This window comes from Pseudoliparis swirei, chromosome 8 (assembly GCF_029220125.1).
Source record: "Pseudoliparis swirei isolate HS2019 ecotype Mariana Trench chromosome 8, NWPU_hadal_v1, whole genome shotgun sequence".
Lineage (NCBI taxonomy): Eukaryota > Metazoa > Chordata > Actinopteri > Perciformes > Liparidae > Pseudoliparis > Pseudoliparis swirei.
In genome coordinates, this window is record NC_079395.1 from 14,877,020 (window position 1) to 14,899,821 (window position 22,802).

The 22,802-nt window shown below is 44.8% G+C and overlaps 1 protein-coding gene across 2 annotated transcripts; it reads left to right on the forward strand.

The window, feature by feature from the left end:
* The first annotated feature begins 423 nt into the window (after positions 1 to 423).
* nyap2b (neuronal tyrosine-phosphorylated phosphoinositide-3-kinase adaptor 2b) lies at positions 424 to 21,127 on the forward strand. 2 transcript variants are annotated; one of them, XM_056421123.1, is made up of 7 exons: positions 424 to 1,014; positions 3,352 to 3,553; positions 7,663 to 7,979; positions 12,259 to 13,326; positions 15,999 to 17,384; positions 18,009 to 18,112; positions 20,304 to 21,127. In XM_056421123.1, the coding sequence occupies exons 2-7, from the start codon at positions 3,375 to 3,377 to the stop codon at positions 20,589 to 20,591; spliced, it is 3,342 nt and encodes a 1,113-aa protein (XP_056277098.1). In that variant the 5' UTR covers positions 424 to 1,014; positions 3,352 to 3,374; the 3' UTR covers positions 20,592 to 21,127. The 2 variants fall into 2 exon arrangements, with proteins under 2 accessions (XP_056277098.1, XP_056277100.1); XM_056421125.1 differs by having other exon boundaries at positions 12,262 to 13,326.
* Positions 21,128 to 22,802: the final 1,675 nt, after the last annotated feature.

Here is a 22,802-nt window from a genome sequence, read left to right on the forward strand (position 1 = left end):
TGAGTGTACCCCCCCCCCCCCCCCCTTCACCCTCTGCCAGAGAGAGCGCTCTCCGTGGTGCTGAAAAGCAGAAAAACATATTCAGGCTCCAGTTACAGTGCCGCTGCAAAAGGAAGGCAGGCGGGACACATGAGGCAAAAACAGAAAAAAAGGACAAATGGGAGAAATTAACTAGGGTATGTGTGCTTCTGAAGATGAGCTAAAGGCAAACAGGAAGATAAATAGGAGTGTAGGCAAAGGAAAGAGAGAGAGAGAGGGAGAGGGAGAGAGGATGATGCTCTAGGAGAAGGTGGCTACAGGAGGCAGTGGGCGTGTTCTTGTTGTTGTGATCTATAGTTGAGGAGCCCGGTGTCATCTGCTTGAGCACAGACCGACTGTACGGACCCGTGTGGACGAGCAGGGCAGAGGGAGCCGGCAGGGGATGCCACACGTCAGTCTCAACCTCCAGGGCATGGTGGAGCCGGATTCCTTTCACCTGTGCGGGACATTTTTTGGTGCATTTGGACATATCAAAGCAGGAGGAGAGACATTCTGAGAAAGAAGCACCAGAAAGACTGTGAGTGCCTGGTCTGCAGCTGCAAGAGGATTTGATGTGGGAGTGTTTGAGAGTGCCGGTGTGAATTTGTGTCATGCACGCGGGTGCGGTCTGTTGCTACGCTGCATCTTCCTTCTGTCTCTAACATGTCCAGATGTGTGGAGCGGTGACGCTGGCACCTGGCAAGGAGTTGATCACCATCTGGACTGGAGGGGTCGCATCCCCCTTTTCTGCCCAGGGGAGTTGGCATTGGGCCGGGCACCCAATGGCCCAGCTCCCCTCTAGCACCAGCCTTATCCCGGGTCACAGTGACTCCTTCTAGCAAGTCGATCAGTTGGACCATACGATGGATGGAAGTGTTTGTGGTTTTAAGTGGAATAGTGCACGGGTGCTCCAGCATAGGTCAGAGTTCACGAGCATGCACTGGAATCATCGGGGGAACACGGAAGACCACAAACTATCAGGGACGCAGCTCCATTGTAAGTATGCATCATGACACAACAATCAACCTTAAACCCACAGTGATGTATGCCAGCAAATGCCCACGCTATACACACACATATATAATTATATATATCACAATGCATGCTACAAAAGGTGAATTCTCTACTCTACTAAATAAAATTCACAAAAGCCCCATATTGCAAAGTGTTGCACCTGTGTATGCCTGGGTTTACAGGTTAATCTTTACTCTGTCTGCTGCACCAGGTGTGTGTGTGTGTGTGTGTGTGTGTGTTTGTTTGTGTGTGTGTGCACGACCGCCCACGCATGTTGTCACCAGACTATTGGCCTTGCAATCGTTTTGACATTGTGTCTCTAGAATATCCACGCTGCCCTTCTCATATGACATGGTTGCCTGGAAACCGAAACGGTGTGCCACATTCTTTTACTCTTATAGCAAAGTGCACCTCGATGTTTCAACTGTTGCAGCCCGTGACAGATGAGAGCAGAGAGAGAGAGAGGAGACGAGATGCCTAAAGTGCATGAAGTGAAAGGGAAAGTAAGAATGGAGAGGAAAATAAAGCTTTGTTGAGAAAAATGGGTAACTCAGTCGACCGGCTTCAGAGAGATGAGCAAATGAATGGCATTGTACATCGATGAGTTATGGAGGACAATCCAATGTGAAAGGCTTGGTGAACACAGTGTGATAAACAAGCTGATTCTAGTGCAGAGCACTGCTGCAGGCTTACAGGGATTAGGCGGGCGGGCTTAATTCAGCTCAAACACTGTTTGAACTGTGCTTTGCTCTTGCTGCGCCCTTAACACATCGAACCGGTGCGCCTCATTTTCAATTTAGAAACCAAGATGTATTTCCTTTGTCCAGCGTCAGATCTCCGGCTGCGCCTGTACATCAGAGATAAGGCGAAAAACAATCTCCAACACCAGGAATCTGTGCCCTAGTTTGAACTCTGCTCCGAGATGTTGATTCCATCTGTTCTGCTGGCTCTTCTCGTCCTCTACTCGTGCCTCTATAAACCGATACGCGACGCAGTATTGAGAACACGCTGCTGTAAGTGGAAGATAAAGACACCGGAATAGGCACCATGCTCGACTTATCGATAGACAGACACAAGTTAGAGAGCCAACTGAGGGTGGCCAGACAATGGCCAGTCTCAGTGCAATCTCCATCTGGCAACCCCCCCCCCCCCCCCCCGTTGCCTCCCTACACACAAACATACATATAGCTATCACAAGCCCCCCCCCCTCCCCCTCAGTGCTCCTCTCACACGTAAACAAGCATGAGTCTTAGGCTGATCTGAAAACATTGACCTGCATGTCGTGTCTTCTTCCCTTCCACCGCTGGCCTCTCCAAAAATCACATTTGATTGTTGCATGTTGCACATACTGTGTTGCAAGCAGTTGCTTCAGGTTTTCAGCCAAATTCGCGACGCACACGAGCGCACGCTGAACCACATCGCCGGGCCGCTCTTTGCAAACACATTCATATTTTCGAAAGAGTGGATGATGACTGCACCAATGAGGATGCTCCGTTGAAGAGGCTTCTCCACACTCTCTCTCTCTCATGACGATGATGCCGTCAGTAGTAGTCTTTTTACAGAATCAAAAGGCGGCAAGGACTAATTTTAGATTTGAGACATACTGATGATGTCCGCGTGTGCAGAACCATGCATCTCAGTCAGAGTGGTTCATTTCATCGGTGCGGTTGGTCCCAGGAGTACTAGATTTGAGCCCAGCACACAACTGCAACTGCAGAAGATGAAAGCCACTTTTCAGTTTCATTCAGCCACTCACTCGGTTAAAGCCAGTTATTTCAGCCAGAAAATGTGCAAACACAACTGAGAAAATGAACAGCCGCTACTGATCCCCGGCCAATAAGAAGACTGGTGCTGGATAGCGAGTCCTTTGTCTATTTGCATATTTACATGTGCTTGTGAGCCTGTGTGTGTGTGAAAGTGTCTGTATGTCTGTATGTATGTGTGCACAATAAACAATCAAGAAAGCTGTTGCAACCCTCCAGGGGAAACGTTTGACTCTTGCGGACACATGACGCAAGTCTATGAATCTTTCATAGGCAATGAAGTCAACAGCTACGGTCAGGATCATTCACAATAACAGCATCATCTCTCAATTGTGTGACGTCAGTATAATGCTGATGCAATCCTGCTTCATTGGTGTTCATCACACGAAGGCTGACCTTAAGAAATGAAGGTTAAGAGAATGATTGCTGACATACCAGCAGGCTTGTTTTGCATTCAGGCCACACACGTGTATGATGCCCCTGTCGTCCATATTTCTAGTGTATCTAATTCAGACAAACAATTATTGCTAACATTTTCGATAAATGTCTTTTTCAGAATGCTGTGTAAACACTTGAAGAATGATGAGCTCCAAAGAGGAGGAAACTCTCCGTTTTTTCCAGTATGTTGAGGAGAATGGGCTGAGAGCCTACAACGGCCTGGTGGCTCAGAACCTGGACCACGCCAGGAATGAGAGAAATAGGACATTCCTGCAGGAGAACAACGACAAGAAGAGAAAACAGGAGGAAGCCATACGGAGGTAGGAAGAACATTTACGAATGAAGTGCTTCGGGAAAGTAAAACAGACTCATTGACAACAGTTGTGTCGGGTGGAGAGACGCTTTAAAATACACGGCTACAGCTCACCAGCAGGATTCTGCTCAGTGAACGTCACCCAGTTCACTTCAGGAAGAGTTTGTAGGGAATTAGGACAAGTGGCCAGAGGGTCCCTGTGGCAAAGGCAGGTTGCTATATTTTGGGGTTTGCCAGTGTCGACTGGTGCACCCCATGATCTTGAGAGGATAATTAATTTTTCACTTTTAGACTTGTCCTTGGATGGAGGTCGTCTCTGCTCCAATTTTGAGAGCGTTTAGAACTAGTAGGAGCTGGGCTGTGGCAGAAAGTGTGTTCGGATGGGAACTCGGCATGTTAAGTAACTTGTGCTTGTCCTTTCAGGAAGAACATTTTCTTAATGTGTAGTAAAGTGTATCCTTGACAAGAAGTTGACGTAATACCCCAAGTAGTTCAGGGAAGTGCGTTGTGCCGATGCTCCCGGTTTCCCATGTTGTGATGAGCAAGCAGTTACAGATGTGCCACTGTGTGCAGCAACACCGCCGTGACGTGACTAGCATGTGGACACGGCGTGCTTGTGTTGTGGGGTAGAATCAGGAGCACTGAGTCACAGCCATTGGGAGGATAGCGGGGCGATGCAGAGGGGTTTGGAGTGTGTTTGTGGGAAGACATGGACACCCGTGCTGCTTTGTTCCTCCTCTTTAAAAAGTTGTGGGCAGTATGAAATAACACCAGAAATCCATCTGTTGACAAATTTATTTTTATGTTGTTTTGTTTTGACATTTTTTAATAGTTAACAGACATTTGAGCTTTGCTTCCAGAGCAATGCACTCTGACATGAAACAATAGCCCTTTTAATGCAATTTTAGGAGTGATGACGTCTGAACAGGTAGAATCTTTACACGTCAGGAATTTAAAAAAAAGAGTATTCATCGGAAATTGTTGGAAATCATGGTTTTATGTTAGATAAAAAAAGTAGAATCATAGCTTTACAGAAGACATCAACCAGTGGATGCATATTTTATCTGAGCGAACACCCACAAAGTATTTTTACTTTTTTGACGCTTTTTGAAAAACAATTAATCTAATGATGATCAGTGGAAAGGTTTATAGGAAATGCTGTCCAATGTTGTCATGGGATCTAAAAATCATCTGTGTTCAATCAGTATTTTAGCAGCTGGTTACATTTATGTGTTTTTGTGTGCTGTGCATCGTGGTTCTTCTTAACTGATTTATTTATTTAGGAACCTGCCACATTTCTGTGAATGGCTGAGGAAAGTAGCCCCTACTGTCCTGCTTCCACTGCCTCTCAGCTGTTGCCAAAGCTAAAATATTAATACACAGTCACTGGAGGAAAAGTCTAAAAAATAACTGGATTTTTCATGAGGCCTATAGGTAGGTCAATGAGACGACCCATTTTTGCAGTAACTGATGGAGTGTGTGAGGATTTATGTGTGCATGTGCGTGCATGGACATGCACAGCGAGGAGAACATATCATATATTAGCCTCTGTGATTGTGTGAGGGGGAAAGAGCTTGTTAGAGCAAATGTGTTTAAGAGTGGGGGGTGGGGGGGGTTAGAGAAAAAAAAACCTGTTAGCGAGAGATTAAGTGTGAGCTCAGTTACAGGAGATGTGTTCTGCCTGGTGACAGCTGGAACAGCTATAGGCCAATCAGATCAGCACATTAGATTTGAGTAAGGCGGCCCTTCCTGCTTGTTGCTATCTCACTCTGGGTTTCTGTTATTGTATTTCATCAGCAGAAGTTATTCACACAGTCCGGCACACACACACACACACACACATTTGCCTAAACGTGCAAGCGCATGCACACATAAGACAAAAACCACACACCTAATTTGACTGATATTTACATATGCATGCAAATTCTAAACGACTGCTTTCTCTTTGTGCATGCACACACGCACGTATTCACAGAGGGACATCTTTTTTTAAATCTTGTTTTCCTCCACCCTCGAGTTCTCCTTCGGTGTGTGCTGCTTTTTCTGTGACGTTGCTCGTCCTGTCGCATAGTGTCACAGTGAGAGAGAGAGTCAGAGCTGCCCGACGACAACTCAACTCCAACTAGTCCAAGTGCACCTGTGGTCTGTCCTCCAGCCAATCACTGGGAAAATATCCTATAAATAATCCAGTCACAGCCACCCACCAACACACACAATCCATGAATAGGGGATGTGCATGCACACTGTCACAGCAGATGCACACACCAGAAACACATGAGTGGAAAGCAACTGTTGACACCTGTGGCTGGATGCCCTGGAAGATGTTCTTCTTTTCTTTTCTTTTTTTACTTAGATCTTAATTGGGATACACATTTGCTCCAATAAAAATGAACTTCATAAAATAAATAAATGACAAACAAATAAACACAAAACAGTTTACGAAGTACGATCACATTTATAAACTGGATATTGTCCATTTCCCCCATTTTTATTCTAACCTTCTTCTCTTAGTAGCAACATTTCAACCAGATATCTATTACTTAGTTACAGAGATAAAACACAACAAAACTCATAAAGATCTTCTGGTCCAGTAATCTTTGAAGCACTACTCATACCATTTACCAAAATATTAGGAATGTTTGTAGTATTGTATACTTTTTAGGTCTAGATCAGCTTTTCCTCTCATATTTTTAAACTCCAATTCTTCTTTTTTTTCCAAAATACACCAAAATATTATTAATTCATAAAATGGTGATATTGATGTGGTTATATTATCTAAGCTATCTCATACATGTGTAACATTTAAACCACAAACCTAGCATGTGTGCTGTCATTGAATTCATATTAATTTGGACTTGCTTGTATACTCCTTCAATCATAATTTTAATTGGATATCGTTTTACTCCTTTTACTCTCTTTCAACACATCATGGTTTACTTACTTTACTTTAACAGCTCTCAGCTATGCAGCAGTCCATACAACTCCTACTCCTTAAACATTGGAAGACCCGTACTGCCTTTAAATCAGCCCAAAGATATAGTAAAACTTAGTTTTATACATAATATAAAATGTTATTTCATTTCCCCCCCCCCATCTGATTTATTTACAATACCTGGCTCAACATGCTGCAGCAGGCACATTTTACATTTACATTGTATAATTGAACAAAATGTGATGAGATGTGCACATGATGCACAGGTTGGCTTTATTATTAATGCGCAATCGTAGTTAGTTTTGTGTCTGGTTTCTATGGGTACCCTGTTGCTAGGCAAAGTTAAGCCCCTGACCAATAAACCCACCCCACCAAGCACCTTCTGTTCAGCAGCTGGCCGGGAGGCAGCCAGAGTCAGCAAAGTCACACAGTGAGGGGGTCACAAAGACACGCATACACACACGACCACATGCGTGCACACGCTCTCGCAAGATAGGGCTTCGTGGAGCCGCACACGCAAATTCATGCTATTTGCTTAAAACATTTAAATGTCTGAGATTCAGCTCAGTTGTGACTCTGATATTAGAAAAATTAACAACACCAAGTGCAGATATCTAGTATGTATAGATTGCATACTTGTCCCATCTTTTGTGCATGAACAACAAAGTCAGATCTTGAACTCATTTACTCTGTTACACACACACACACATGCACACACACACACACACACACAACCATCATTTCCTCCATTACCACACAACACTCAGACATCATGAACGCTCTATTCAGGCCAATCATCCATTTATAGGGATTGATTGTGTGTGTGTGTGTGTGTGGTGTCATGAGTTGTGTGGTTGTGTGAGCAGCATCGGTCACATCCAGGGTTAAACTCAAATCAATACTTGCCCTGGAAGAGACCTTGTTTTCAGGGCCACTAACATGCCTGTTATTGTTAAGTTAGAGACGGAGACATAAACACACAAATAGAGACGGGTCACTGTCAGGGCATGGTGTGTGTCCTCTAACAAAAACAGCTTCCAGAAGATGAGGTTTCAAGATTGTTGTCTATTACTTTACTATAAATGTAATATTTTGTCAAATTTAGATTATAAATGTTTTCATTATTCATATTTTCCCTTGACCCTCTCTCTCTCTCTCTCTCTCTCCCTTGCTTCCTGTTTTAGGACAGGTGAGGACATTGCGACCGAAGGCAAGCACTTGTGTATGGGCTCCATCACAATGCCGGACCCCCAGGAGCGCATGCCCATGCCCCACCCTCATGCCCTCGACTGTGGGCAGGGCTTCTCCGTACGCTCCCAGTCCCTCCACTCCGTGGGTGGTGGGAACAGTGGGGGTGGAGGAGAGGAGGAAGTAGGAAGCCCGACCTCTAGGAAGCAGCCCCCACCCAAGCCCAGGAGGGACCCGGCCACCAAGCTGAGCATGTCGTCCGAGGCGGTGGACCACAGTCCCACGTCCACCTGCCGCGGGGAGAGATGTGACGGTGAGTGGTGGTGGCACTTTAGAGCAAACTGCTGCGCTATATATATATATAGCTGCTCTCTGCAGCAACCTCCTCAACACGGTTCCTCCTAGAGTGACATGACATCTGGCTCCTCACTGCATACTTCACTCTAAGTACCATTGTGGCAAATTGATGTTAAAAAGGTGCTATAAGTGCAATGGAGTTAAACCAAAGTTTCACATATGTGGTGCACCACACGTCAATAAATCATTTGATAACACACAGTTCAATTAACTACATTAAAAGAGTCAGACAACAAGTGACACATGGTTTGCCTATAGTGCAAGGAAACCCCCTTCCTAAGGGTAATTAAAAGACAGTGCACCAATCAGCATATATTCCATAATAAATAAATCCATAATTGAATGCCATGAAGAAATGTTGTAAGATCATGGATAATGTGTAACTTTATTAGACTTGTAATGGTGCTCTTTTACTTCCTTTACTGTCAGATGAACAGGAACAAAAAAAAAGTTGTCCCACAGAAAAATCTGATAGTATGTAATTGTAGCAGCTCTATTGCCGCTACCCGTGGGATTCCCCCACAAGCACCGAGGATAGCCAGACAACCGCGAGGCTCCGTTGGGTAACATCTTTATTCGTATCACACTCAACACCGAGCAGACCGCAAACCTGCGCCTCTGCTCACCTCTCTGCTCCACTCTCAACTGGGAGCTTTTATGAGGGCGGCCTCGGCTGCTGACTGATTGCCAATCAACAGCAGCCGAGGCCAAATTAGAGACAGCTGCCACAGTAATCATCAGGTTTTATATATCCACTATGTCTTCCACGCAGTCGCTTTCCCAGGCTCTTCTCTGGGACTAATGTCCTGATACCGTTACTCCACAGTAACACTCGCACTGCGGCGTATTAAGTCAGCGCTCTAGCAACTTCATTCAAGAAGTTGGTGCTGGCTGTAGAAGGTCATGGTGACAAGGCCAGTTGTCCAAGCTGTTCTCAGTGCACATAGAGGCAGAAGGGTTTTGACAGTTCTTTGACCTCATTTAAAACTTAATTCCTTATTTAATAAAGGCCAAACCATGTTCCCTCCAGTTAAAACTGCCATGGCCAACATTTAGAGATGCCTTGATCAAAATCCAGAAGTGAATCACCCTTGCAGCAATTTCTGGAGTCAGTTTTCTGAAGCAGAATAAACAAACCCAATATGCCCGTTTGAACATGGATGAAACCGAGGGCACACGTAGTACAGTGTAAGAAAAGCTTTAATGAAGAGGTCCGGATTTAATTGAGCAAAAGCAATGTTTCCCTCAACGAGCCACAGACAGAATCACTGCTGTAGCGCAATCACACAGCTTATGAGTTTTACATGTGACAGGACATGTGACAGGACATGTGCTCAGCATGAAGAAAAACTAACAAGCATTGCAAAATCAAACTGACATTTAGAGTATAATAATAGTCTCTGGTGCAGGTGACTGTGATTTCCCGGTTGCAAGAACCGTTGACTCGATGAACTGTTTTGGATGCTTCGGTGCCAATGTGATGCTCGGGAGTCCACCCAGCCCGGCTCAGATTGGTGGGGATCTCTCTATGTGCACACAGATCTTCCTGGGCACCACGGCAACCATCCCACAGAAACAAGACCTCCTGCAGCCCAGCCAATCACAGAATGGCTGAGCAGCTCCAGCCAATGGGGCTCCAGAGATGCTGAAGTGTGAGGCTGCAGAGCCAATCAGAGTGAGAGTGTGGGGGTGTCCCTGGCCAAGGGGAGGGTTGCGTGCTCGGTAGCTGGCGCTGTAGCGGGAAGGGGAGGAGCTTGTCAGAGTAGAATTCATTCAGGAGGAGCAATTGACCTAGATTCGTCTTTTCCCCAGTAGGAGAGGGAGAGGGAGGGGGTTTGCGGGTAAACAGACCCGCTGCAGGGGGAGGGGAAGAGGAGGGAGCATCAGAGAGATGGAGAGGAGAGCAGAAGGGACAGGCACAGGGAGTAAGAGATGTTTGGGGGGACAGATTCGTCAACAGTGATCAAACAGATCTCAAGGTGCAAACATGTTAGTGTAATAATGCATTTTGTAAATGTGGCATAGTTTCACTGCTTTGAACGTTGTTGTATGCACGTGCAAACAGAAGGAAAGGGAGCGAGTGCACAAGCATTTGAGGATGTCAGTCAAATTAAACACATCTGGTTTACTACTTTATTATTGGGAATGAGGGGACCATGAAACCAGAAGGCCTGGTTGTCATCCTCAGTTCAATGTGTCATCTTCAACGTCAACCATGGATACATTACAAAGTTCTGTTTTCTTGACCTTTTTTTATTGTTTTCTCTCCAGTCATGTTCTTAATTCAAAGAGAAGCCTCTAAATCTACCTATCTTTCGACGTAATATTCTGTAGCACGTCCTGCAATGCTTTACATTCAGATGCAACAGGAAACAGACTGACAGACACCTGCATAGTTAGACTCACATTTTCTGGAAGGTTTGACTTTAGTTTGTGCGTCAAAATATGTACATGCTTGTCCTAATTTCCCGCTCAAAATGTGTACATGCTTGTCCTAATTTCCCGCTCAAAATGTGTACATGCTTGTCCTAATTTCCCGCTCAAAATGTGTACATGCTTGTCCTAATTTCCAGCTCAAAATGTGTACATGCTTGTCCTAATTTCCCACTCAAAATGTGTACATGCTTGTCCTAATTTCCCGCTCAAAATGTGTACATGCTTGTCCTAATTTCCTGCTCAAAATATGTACATGCTTGTCCTAATTTCCCGCTCAAAATGTGTACATGCTTGTCCTAATTTCCCGCTCAAAATATGTACATGCTTGTCCTAATTTCCCGCTCAAAATATGTACATGCTTTTCCTAATTTCCCGCTCAAAATGTGTACATGCCTGTGCTAATTTCCCGCACTGAATGTGAAGGCATGTGCTGTGCGCGTGTCTCTTCATGTCGGGATGGTGGTGAGTCATACGCTGACAGGAAGTATGCGTGAGTTTGGGCCATCTGGCATCTGAATTATTAAAGGTGTAAAATCTGCAGTTTTTAAGATTTCCAAAATGTTCCGGCTGTTAAACACACTTATCACGCCCATCAGAGAAAGGGACCCTCCTATCCACACATCGCACTGTCTGACCGAGAAATACACAGTTAGCATCTCGGGTGTAGAGATCGTGCCTGCTGTGAGTAAACGAGGATTAGGACCGCACTGTATTTTGACGTCGACGTGAACACTCTACCATCAGCCTCACTGCACCACATTTAAAGAGATTCACTCTGCAATGCTACGTCACCACGATCAGAAATAATTTGCACAGTGTGTGTGACCCACATGCGATGCTCACATACTGCTCCACTGTGACCTAGAAACATGCATATGCCTCAAGATACTGCTCTCAGCAATACACGTTGACCTACATCTGACCCGCAACACCGCAGTAGTCGTGATTACCTTCGCATTGAAAATGCGGAAGGTTATGTTTTGATCGCCGCGTATTTATTTGTATGCGTGTTATTCGCCTAACTCAAAAAGTATTAAACCGAATCGCATGAAATTTGGTGGGATGATTGGTTATTATCCGGGGACCATTTGATTAGATTTTGGGATCGATCGGGTCAAAGGTCAAGGTCATGAACAAGGTCAAAATCTTCTTGAATCGCATGGAATTTGGTGGGATGATTGGTTATTATCCGGGGACCATTTGATTAGATTTTGGGATCAATCGGGTCAAAGGTCAAGGTCATGGAAAGGTCAAAATCTTCTTTTTACCATAGCACGGTCAATTTTTATCCAATTGGCGTGCAACTAATGCCAAAATGTTCATAATGCAATGCCCAATCTTATGATATGCGAAGGTATGCGCTCTACCGAGTGCCCATTTTAGTTTTAATGGTGGTGATTCACTCGCGTTTGATAGCTGGGCAGAAAAAAACGACAGAAGAGCAATGTGAGAACATTGTGTTGACGTGTCTTATTCCACAACTAAATATCAGTCAGAATGATGATGAGGAGCCACGGTAGCGCACCTGGTAGACCGGGCGCCCCCATGTTCTGGAGCCTTACTGCAGCGGGGAAATCCAACTGCAGCCCTTTGCTGCATTCTCTCTCTCCTGCATATCTTTGGCAGTTCTATGCTCAAAGCAAAAAGAAGCCTGAAAAATCATCTTTGAGAAAAACGGCACACAATTCTCATTTATGAACCAGCAAACTATGAATATACTGTTTACTGTTGTCAAGTGGTGCTTGTGAACGTCTTTACACTGGATTTGTGTTTTGACTTTCCTTCTCTCTGTCCTTCAGCAGCTCAAGGATGCAGCGAGGACTGCAGGAGGGTGCCGCCACCCAAACCTAAGAGGAACCCCAACACCCAACTGAGCATTTCCTTCGACGAGTCCTACATCAAGAGCCACGGAGTCTGCTCCTCCAGAGCCCTCCACCACGTGACCTCCCCCTGCGAACGCAACGACTCGCCTCCGCAGAGCGACGAGAGCCCGACAGACGACTGTGAAGACGAACCCGTCTACATCGAGATGGGCGGGATCGACGTCGGCCCGCGGGAACCCTTGAAGAGTGAGGACGAGGAGCCCGGAGAGTCTGTGTACGAGGAGATGAAGTACCCAGCTCTGGATGACATGGAGTACCGCACGGACCCCGTAGGGTGTCGCTCCGCCTGCCCCACCCCGGCACCGTATGACCCTGAACCTCTCAGTCGCTGCTCCACCCCACGAAACATTCCACTCTGTGACATTCCTGCACCCTTTCCCAATTTACTTACCCATCGGCCTCCGCTGCTGGTGTTCCCACCGGCGCCGGCCCAGTGCTCGCCGAACTCGGACGAGTCTCCCCTCACCCCTCTCGATGTGAACAAATTGCCCATGATTGAGAACCAATCGTACAGCAAATCTCCGACATCCTCCAGCGAGCTACCCTCCTCTGCACACATCCGCAGGGAGCTCACCGCCACCCCAACCCTCACCGTGTCCGGCCGCTCTTCTGCGCCTCCTCTACCCTGTACCCTCTACAAATCCTCCTCCTCGTCCTCCTATCAGCGCAGCCATTCCGCTTGCCCGTCGCCAGTCAGCCTGGGCCGCTGTCTCACCCCTCTCAGCCTCATGCGTACGCCTCCCTTTGACGCTCCGATGCCGTTCCCTGGCGGTCTGCCGCGGAGCGCCTCCGCCACCCCTCACGGCAAAGGCTCGCCACCTCAAGACGGTGCGGGTCGACTCCACGGCTCCATGCAGAATGTGTCGACGGGGCGCTCACGGACACCCACCAGCCCACTGGACGAATTCACCAACCTGTTCACGACTGGCAGGAACATGCTGAAGAAAAATGCCAGTGGCAGGAAGTCTAAAGAGCCTGGAGAGAGTAAGTCATTCCACACGTGTGTCTCCTTATTTTGGAGCGTGGCGAAGCAAACGGCACAAAGACATGTGCCCTTGTTTATTTATGTCTCTCTTATCCTGGAAGCATGTTGACAGCTTATAACTGCATCTCCTTTTATGAATCTTACCCTGGCCTGTATGTTTCATAACAGGGACTTTTTAAGAGAGTTAATGAGAAAACACTTTACCAACACTAGAGAGGAGCTGCAAAGTCTCAGAATAGCAATCGGGAGAGCAGGAGTAACATCCCAGAGTGGTTATGGATGACATGAAATGTGTCAGTGTCAAAATGCTTTGGCTGCAGTAAACTCTGGACACGAATAAGTAGTCTTGTGTAATTCATCCCTGTTGTGCGTTGATACATTTAACCCTGCTGAATTAGGAGACTGTGCAGAGAATTCATCACTCATACAGTTCCATGCATGATGTTTGTGGTGCTCTGTGCTACCCTCCATTAATCTAGGCCCAGATAGCCAAGTCTGATACAGATCGTATGATTTAATCTAAGGGGATTAGAGACTAGAGCAGACAGCAGGTCCCTCAAACCTACTCGTGGCATTAGGCCATAGGGCAGCATTACTTTTAAATATGTACATGTCATATTTAAATACAGATAGCCATTCTACACTTAAAACTCTGCAAGTCAAACATTATTTGCTTATTATAACATAAGGGCACAAGTTGCTAAAAGATTTTTTTTTAAATGTAGAAGCATTTAACCACTCATACTAACTTTATCATATGGTTAGTCACAAATTGAAATTCTTATGCATAACTATATATTTTTTTGTGTGAACAAAATAACCATCTTAAATATTAACTAAATTAATCTATATTAATAAAAGCTATATGACTGCAGGCAATAAAAAAAACTAAATAAGAGAGGGTGTAGATCATAATGAAGTATAGTGTCTTCCATATTTAGGCATAAACAAATACATTCATATAGAGCATGTCAGATTTAGAGATTTAGAATACATTTACCATGAAATGTAATCATATAGTTGACCTGTAACTCTTCTGAGCTGAGTTGTACTATATGAAAGAATTTAAAAAACTGAAATATAAACCCTTCATCAAATGCTCCAAAACAGTAATGTATTCAAGCGCATTTTGAACATAAATCGTAAAATATCTACAAAGAGTCCACACATCCATCCTTACTCAATACTCTTAGCAACTACAACATAGCAACAGTGGAAGGAGGAGAAATCCCAGTTTCTTATTTGCAGATTCCCTCCTCACGGGTAATGCAGCCAATCACAGCTCAGGGCTGCAACTGTGCAATGAGCACGGGAAAGCTATGACTGTGAACTCAAATCTGCGCCTGATTAGAGGATTTCAGATTCTCCTTTCTGTCCAATCAGTGCATACTCTCGTCAGGATTGAGCCAATCAGGGAGCTGTGGCAGCTGTGCAGATGGGGACAGTGGAAGCTGAGACAATTTAGGATTTATTTTGCTATTTAGACTTCACTGTTATGTACAGTACATCTTCCAGTTGCTGTGCATGTGCCAATTAATGCACGTGTGTGGTTTAATCCTGTTTTTTCTATGCACTGTCTTGAATGTTGAATTCCTGGTTTACATTTAGTGATGGCTAGATAGTCAATGGGTGCTTTCAAGTCCCAATGATGTCTAACCAATGACTATTTGTCAGTATTTAGTTCTGGAGCTCCATGCAGTTTGTAAACAGTTTCCACATGCTTTCTGTACATCAAGGCTGGCAGGTCTTTTTTAATTTGTAATTCTTTAATCCCAACACCTGTGTGCAACCCCCACATGGACGACAGGACTGACAGGTTGTGTGTGTTTCTCTGCAAACACACAGTGTTATGAGCATACAAACATGGAACAATGAATGGAGGATGATTTTTTTGTCTCTCTCTCTCCCTTATTGTGGCAAAAGACACAGCAACAACTAGTCTGACCCACTTACCGACACACTAAACAGCCACGTGTGACACTCACAACATGATACGGGATGGGAAAGATAAGGGAGGCTTGTGCATGGTACTGTATGTTAAAGCCCGTAGAAACCACATACAGGCACAGCACACATGAAAAGCAATCATGCACATATATTATTATTTATGCGATGATGATCTATAATGTATTTATTGAGCCCTAAATCAGTGACACATATACAGCTACATGTTCAATGAACACAGACTGGAATTATTATATAGACATCCAATGGTCGTGGTTCATGTTTTAGAATAGGTTTCATTCGGGTAACTATTGTTGTTATGGTACTGTTGTGAATTATTTTGTTGATTTTTTTTTTTACGAATGAACTGAAAAAAGTTTAGAATAGATAATGATAGTGTGTATTGTAATATACCAAGACAAATGCAACTCAAATCCCTGTCAGCCCACATATTGATTCATCTAACGCCAATCGTTGACTGCAGCTGCCTCAGTGCAGTGAGTAGTGAGTGACACCTAGGGGATATATGATGGTACTGCAGACACTTGAAACAGAAAAACATAATTTTCTGTATGTCTTCCCCTCAAAATATGTAATTGACATATCTATTGAAACAGTGACTTTTTGAGTATTTCTAGTGCTTAACCATTATTATTGTGATTATTATTATTGCAGCAGAATAAGCGTAGATGGTACAATCTTGTAAGTGTTGTTCTTTCTTTTGCAGCCGAGTCCAAAAGCAAGTCCCACAGTGAGTCCAAGCGCGAGGGCAAAGAGCGCCACAGCCACGGTCACAGCAAGGAGTCCAAGCGAGACTCCAAGGATCGCCACAGCAAGGAGTCTTCTCACCGGAGAGACAAAGACAAAGACAGAGACAAAGACAAAGACAGAGACAAAGACAGAGACAAAAACAAAGACAGAGACAAAGACAGAGACAAAAACAGAGATAAAGACAGAGACAAAGACAAAGACAAAAGCAAAGACAGAGATAAAGACAAAAACAGGGACAAAGACAAAGATAGAGACAGAGATAAAGACAGAGGGAGCAGCCATATCGAGTTACTTCCCAACAGACGCAACAGTAAAGACCGTCCTTATAGCGGTGGAGATGCGCCACCTGTCCGCAGGGATAGCAAGGACAAGGGCTGCAGCAGTGTGGAGCCCATCACATTGATGAGACGAGACTCCAAGGACAAAGGGCTTAGCAATGGGGATCTGATGCTCAGGAGAGACAGCAAAGATCGGAGCGGCGGACATGGAATGGAGCCTTTGTTGAGGCTGGACAGCAAAGACCGAGAGAGACCGCTGGACCATCCACCTGAGCTGTTACAAAGACAAGACAGCAAGGAAAGGATAAGAAACGGTGTCGACTGTCGACATGAAAACAGAGAGAGACTTCTGGATCAGCCACCTGAGCTCTTGCCACGGCAGGATAGCAAAGAGAGAGCCAGGAACGGTGTGGACTCAAAGCACGAAAGCAGAGACAGGCCACCTGAGCTTCTTCCCCGACCGGAGAGCAAAGACAGAGCTCGAACTGGAGCAGAATTTAGGCATGACAGCAAAGACCACCGTCCGGATTTGTTACCCCAACAGGATGTCAAAGAGAGAGCAAGAAATGACATGGAGCACAGACATGAAGGTAGAATCGACCAGCCACCTGAGATCCTTCCCCGACAAGAGACATCGAGAAGCAGCAACGGCAAGGACAGGGTTGGCTACGGCTCTGAATCGAAGCATGAGGGGAGAGATCGGAGCTGCCACAATGGCGGAGACCTCCCTCCTCCGATTCCTCTGCCCAGGCAGGACAGTAAAGATCTGAGGAGAACTGGACTGGAAGTGAGACGGGACAGCAAAGACAGAAGTCCGAATGGCTCAGAGCAGCATTATGATGCACAAACCAGCAAGAGCCCCTCTGCCATGGAGTATCGGTGTGACAGCAAAGAGCGAGCACACAGATCAGACGGCACGCCCAGACGAGAGAACAGAGCAAATTACAGCACGGACCAATCAAAAGCACAAGAGAGGAATGGTAGCACAGTGTCATCCACCACGACGCCCACTCACCACGGGAGATCATCAGGTAGCCCGCCAATGACCATGGGAACCGGAAATGGTGAGGGTTAAAACATCACATTCATAAGGAAATTCGAGAATTTATCTTATTTCCTTTATATCCTACCGTTCAAAAGTTTGGGGTCACTTAGAAATGTCTTTATTTTTCAAAGAAAAGCACTGTTTTTTCAATAAAGATAACATTAATCAAAAATACACACTATACATTGTTAATGTGGTAAATGACTATTCTAGGTGGAAACGTCTGGTTTCTAATGAAATATCTCCATAGGTGTATAGAGGCCCATTTCCATCAACTATCACTCCAGTGTTCTAATGGTACATTGTGTTTGCTAATCGCCTTAGAAGACTAATATCTGATTAGAAAACCCTTGTGCAATTATGTTAGCACAGCTGAAAACAGTTATGCTGGTGATATAAGCTATACAACTTTGAGCTTGAAGTTTGAAGAACAAAATTAATACTTCAAATATTAATCATTATTTCTAACCTTGTCAATGTCTTGACTATATGTTCTATGAAATGTTCAATTCATTTGATAAATAAGTGAGTTTTCATGGAAGACACGAAATTGTCTGGATGACCCCAAACTTTTGAACGGTAGTGTATATGGGGCAAAGAAAAGTATTTTGTGTCAAACGTGTGGTTTCCCCTCCCTCTGCAGATCTGAAAGTAGCACCTAAGCATGGCCGCTTGCCTTCTATGCCTGCCAGCCCCTCTCCATTGGGAACGCCACAAAGGAAAGCAGCCGAGACACATCAAAGTCAGGTATGCAGATGTGCCTGTTTGTCTGAACTTCTACAGGAAAGTATTCACAGCGCTTCATTTTTTCCACATTTTGTTATGTTACAGCCTTATTCCAAAATGGATTAAATTCATTATTTTCCTCAACATTCTACACACAAAAACCCATAATGACAAAGTGAAAACTGTTTTTTGCAAATTTATTAAAAATAAAGAACGAAAACATAACATGTACATAAGTATTCACAGCCTTTGCTCAATACTTTGTTGAAGCACCTTTGGCAGCAATTACAGCCTCAAGTCTTCTTGGGTATGATTCCACAAGCGTGGCACACCTATTTCTGGGCAGTTTCTCCCATTCTTCTTTGCAGAACCTCTCAAGTTCCATCAGGTTGGATGGGGAGCGTCAGTGCACAGCCATTTTCAGATCTCTCCAGAGATGTTCAATCGGGTTCAAGTCAGGGCTCTGGCTGGGCCGCTCAAGGACATTCACAGAGTCGTCCCGAAGCCACTCCTTTGTTATCTTGGCTGTGTGCTTCGGGTCGTTGTCCTGTTGGAAGATGAACCGTCGCCCCAGTCTGAGGTCCAGAGCGCTTTGGAGCATGTTTTCATCGAGGATGTCTCTGTACATTGCTGCATTCATCTTTCCCTCAATCCTGACTAGTCTCTCAGTTCCTCCCGCTGAAAAACATCCCCACAGCATGATGCTGCCACCACCGTGCTTCACTGTAGGGATGGTATTGGCCAGGTGATGAGCAGAGCCTGGTTTCCTCCAGACATGACGCTTGGCATTCAGACCAAAGAGTTCAATCTTTGTTTCATCAGACCAGAGAATTTTGTTGCTCATGGTCAGAGTCCTTCAGGTGCTTTTTTGCAAACTCTAAGTGGGCTGTCATGTGCTTTTTACTGAGGAGTGGCTTCCGTCTGGCCACTCTACCAAACAGGCCTGATTTGTGGAGTGCTGCAGAGATGGTTGTCCTTCTGGAAGGTTCTCCTCTCTTCATAGAACAACACTGGAGCTCTGTCAGAGTGACCATCGGGTTCCTGGTCACCTCCCTGACTAAGGCCCTTCTCCCCCGATCGCTCAGTCTGGCTGGGCGACTCTAGGAAGAGTCCTGGTGGTTCCAAACTTCTTCCATTTCCGGATGACGGAGGCCACTGTGCTCATTGGGACTTTCAATGCTGCAGAAATCTTTCTGTACCCTTCGCCAGATCTGTGCCTCGATACAATTCTGTCTCGGAGGTCTATCGATAATTCCTTGAACTTCATGGCTTGGTTTATGCTCTGATATGCACTGTCAACTGTGATACCTTATATAGACAGGTGTGTGCCTTTCTCAATCATGTCCAATCAACTGAATTTAGCACAGGTGGACTCCAATCAAACATCTCAAGGATGATCAGTGGAAACAGGATGCACCTGAGCTACATTTTGAGTGTCATGGCAAAGGCTGTGAATACTTATGTACATGTTATGTTTTCGTTCTTTATTCTTAACAGATTTGCAAAAATTTGAAAAAAACATTTTTCACTTTGTCATTATGGGTTGTTGTGTGTAGAATGTTGAGGAAAATAATGATTTTAATCCATTTTGGAATAAGGCTGTAACATAACAAAATGTGGAAAAAGTGAAGCGCTGTGAATACTTTCCGGATGCACTGTATGTTCAGGCCAGTAGGCCCCCTGAAAATATAGTCCTAGTCGATGTGTCCTTGAGCAAGACACTTAACACCGAATTGCTCCCCGAAGCTGTATCTACGGTGTATGAATGCAAGTCGCTTTGGATAAAATCCTCAGCTAAATGAAATGTAAGGTCATGAAAACATATTTCCTCAGTCAGTTTCATACTCTGACTTCTAATGGAGTTCAATGGATTGAATCGAGCTGTGAGGATGTATGAACAAGTGATGTCTTTGTGTGCACCCATTTATGATTAAGCTAACTTTAAATCCAAATCAGATGGCATTTGATGGATTTTGTGATTGCTGTCAATCAGATCTGATCAAACTACAACCACACAGTCTCGATGGAGCAATTATCAAGTGTTAAAGTCTCAATAAATAATATCTATGTTTGTTCTACTTTGAGATTGTCATGAATAAGAATACGTATTTCATGTTATAGAGAAAATACATGTTTTGGGGGCTTTAGCGTACAATTAGCGTTGAAGTCAAGCTGTATTGGCTTCACTTAACACATGAACTCTGCCCCTCAGATGCCCCAGATGCCATGGATCTGTGGAGACGCCACCATGCTCGACCAGATCGAGAGGAAACGCACCCTGTGCATGCAGATCCGCTCCGGACAACATCCACACCTGCAGAGATCTCTGGAGAGGCCTCCTCCTCCGGACAGGAACGAGGACCGGCACCAGGAGCGGAGTCAGTGCAAGCAAGAAAGTGCATCTGTCCTGCCGGGCTGGGGGGAAAGCAGCGGGGCCAAAAAGATCCGTCCTCCCCCTTATCCTACGCAGAAAACCGTATTCTGGGACACGGCCATCTGAGCGTAACCACACATTTGCACCTCTCTGCCACACAAGCCCCAGTTACCCACTCCCTCTTTCCCCTGAGCTGTGCTGATTCTTCCCAGCGACACAAGGGGCATCAGGACAGCCGATAAGAGCACCAAGGGGGATGATACTCGCTGATGTCAAAGGACAATGGTGGTTACCATAGCAATATTTCTGCTCGTTCAGGTTGTCATGTTTTCTTATCATCTCTGGTGATATTTGATATTTTTCTATTTCCTGTGACTAGATTCTTGTAATATAATTAGTAGTATAGCTATTTGATGAATAGATATTTTCTAAATGAGATGGGGATTAAAAAGCATCTTAAATTCTGTATAGTAGATGTAGATGCAATCTAATGTTGGTTTTAATTTCAATTTTGTTTTGGTTGTTTTGCATTTGAAAGCATTATATACCAATAATTGTACTGTAGTAGCATAATTTTCTTATGCCCAACTGTTTTCTTTGTGCACAAAAGCACTAAACTGAATGGACAATTCATTTCTGTCTATATATACTTTACATTTTCACTGTCGTATTGTAAACTGAGGGGTTTAACATCTACATGCTTTAGATTCCAGCGCCCTACATGCCTGTTCCAGTACAGTATGTTCTAGAAACAGTTGATCCTAGAGCAGAAACAGGAAACTGTGTGTGCTTCAGTTTGTATATTACAGTAAGAAGTGGTGCAGTCACTACGTCGAAGCCTTTTGGAGCGGTGGAATCGTTTGATAGGAAAACCTGTTGGCGGCCATGTTGTAGACAGAGAAAGTGTGAAACTCTGTTTTCCAGGATACACTATGAGGGTGGGTTGGGGAGGGAGTAAATTAGAACAAACATTATTCACAGTATAATTTTCAAAACCAGCCAAAGCCTGTTAAAGCGAGACGAGGGTGTGGTTGCACTTTGGACGGTTGGTTATTTTAAATGTGGTTGTTGGCATTAGCTGGCGAGCGATAGCGCCCTTACTTTGCCAGGCACGCACCATGACACAGTGTACACACCTGATGCCAACGAGCAGCCCGCACAATCAACACCTGAGCTTTTAGAGCATTTTCTTGATTTTACAGCAGATTATAATAGCCATATGCACTTGCTTAAGAAATACACTTTCAAGATTATGCTGATATATATATTTTTTTAAATGTTAGCTGTGCCATGTAAGTTTTTAATTTATTGGCGGGGAGGTAAAGCCTCAATTCAATTCAGTTTATTTGTAGAGCCCAATTTCACAAATTTGTCTCGGAGTGCTTTACAATCTGTACACATAGACATCCCTGTCCCAAAACCTCGCATCGGATCAGGAAAAACTCCCAAATAACCCTTCAGGGGGAAAAAAGGGAAGAAACCTTCAGGAGAGCAACAGAGGAGGATCCCTCTCCAGGATGGACAGATGCAATAGATGTAATGTGTACAGAAGGACAGATTTAGAGTTTAAATACATTCAATGAATATGACAGAGTGTATGAATAGTTCATAGTAGGCATATTCCACGATGGAGACGTCCACGATCCATCAGGCAGATGGCGGTGGGGAGGAGGAGTGGGCGGAGTCTCAACAGTGGGCGGAGTCTCAACAGGACAGTGGCGTAGTCAGGAGCAGGAATTCCATGACCCAGACCTCGATGATCCATCAGGCAGATAGGATCTATGCCGTCTCATAGGGTCCGATGACCCCATGAGACGTGAAGTCAAAAGGACTCCGGGGAGAAAGCAGAGTAAGTAACGTGTGATTGAGAGATGAAAATTCATCCTTAAGGAGAGAAAAAAAAGAGGAGATAGGTACTCAGTGCATCCTAAAACGTCCCCCGGCAGCTATAAGCCTATAGCAGCATATCAAGGGGCTGGACCAGGTGAACCTGATTCAGCCCTAACTATAAGCTCTGTCAAAGAGGAAAGTCTTCAGTCTACTCTTAAACGAGGTGACTGTGTCTGCCTCCCGGACTGAAATTGGAAGCTGGTTCCATCAAAGAGGAGCTTGATAACTAAAGGCTCTGGCTCCCATTCTACTTTTTAAGCCTCTAGGAACTACAAGTAATCCCGCATTTAGTGAGCGCAGCTCTCTAGTGGGGCAATATGGTACTACAAGCTCCTTAAGATATGATGGTGCATCACCAATCAAGGCTTTGTACGTTAAGAGAAGAATTCTAAAAGTGATTCTTGATTTTACTGGGAGCCAGTGCAGAGCAGCTAGTGCAGGAGTGAT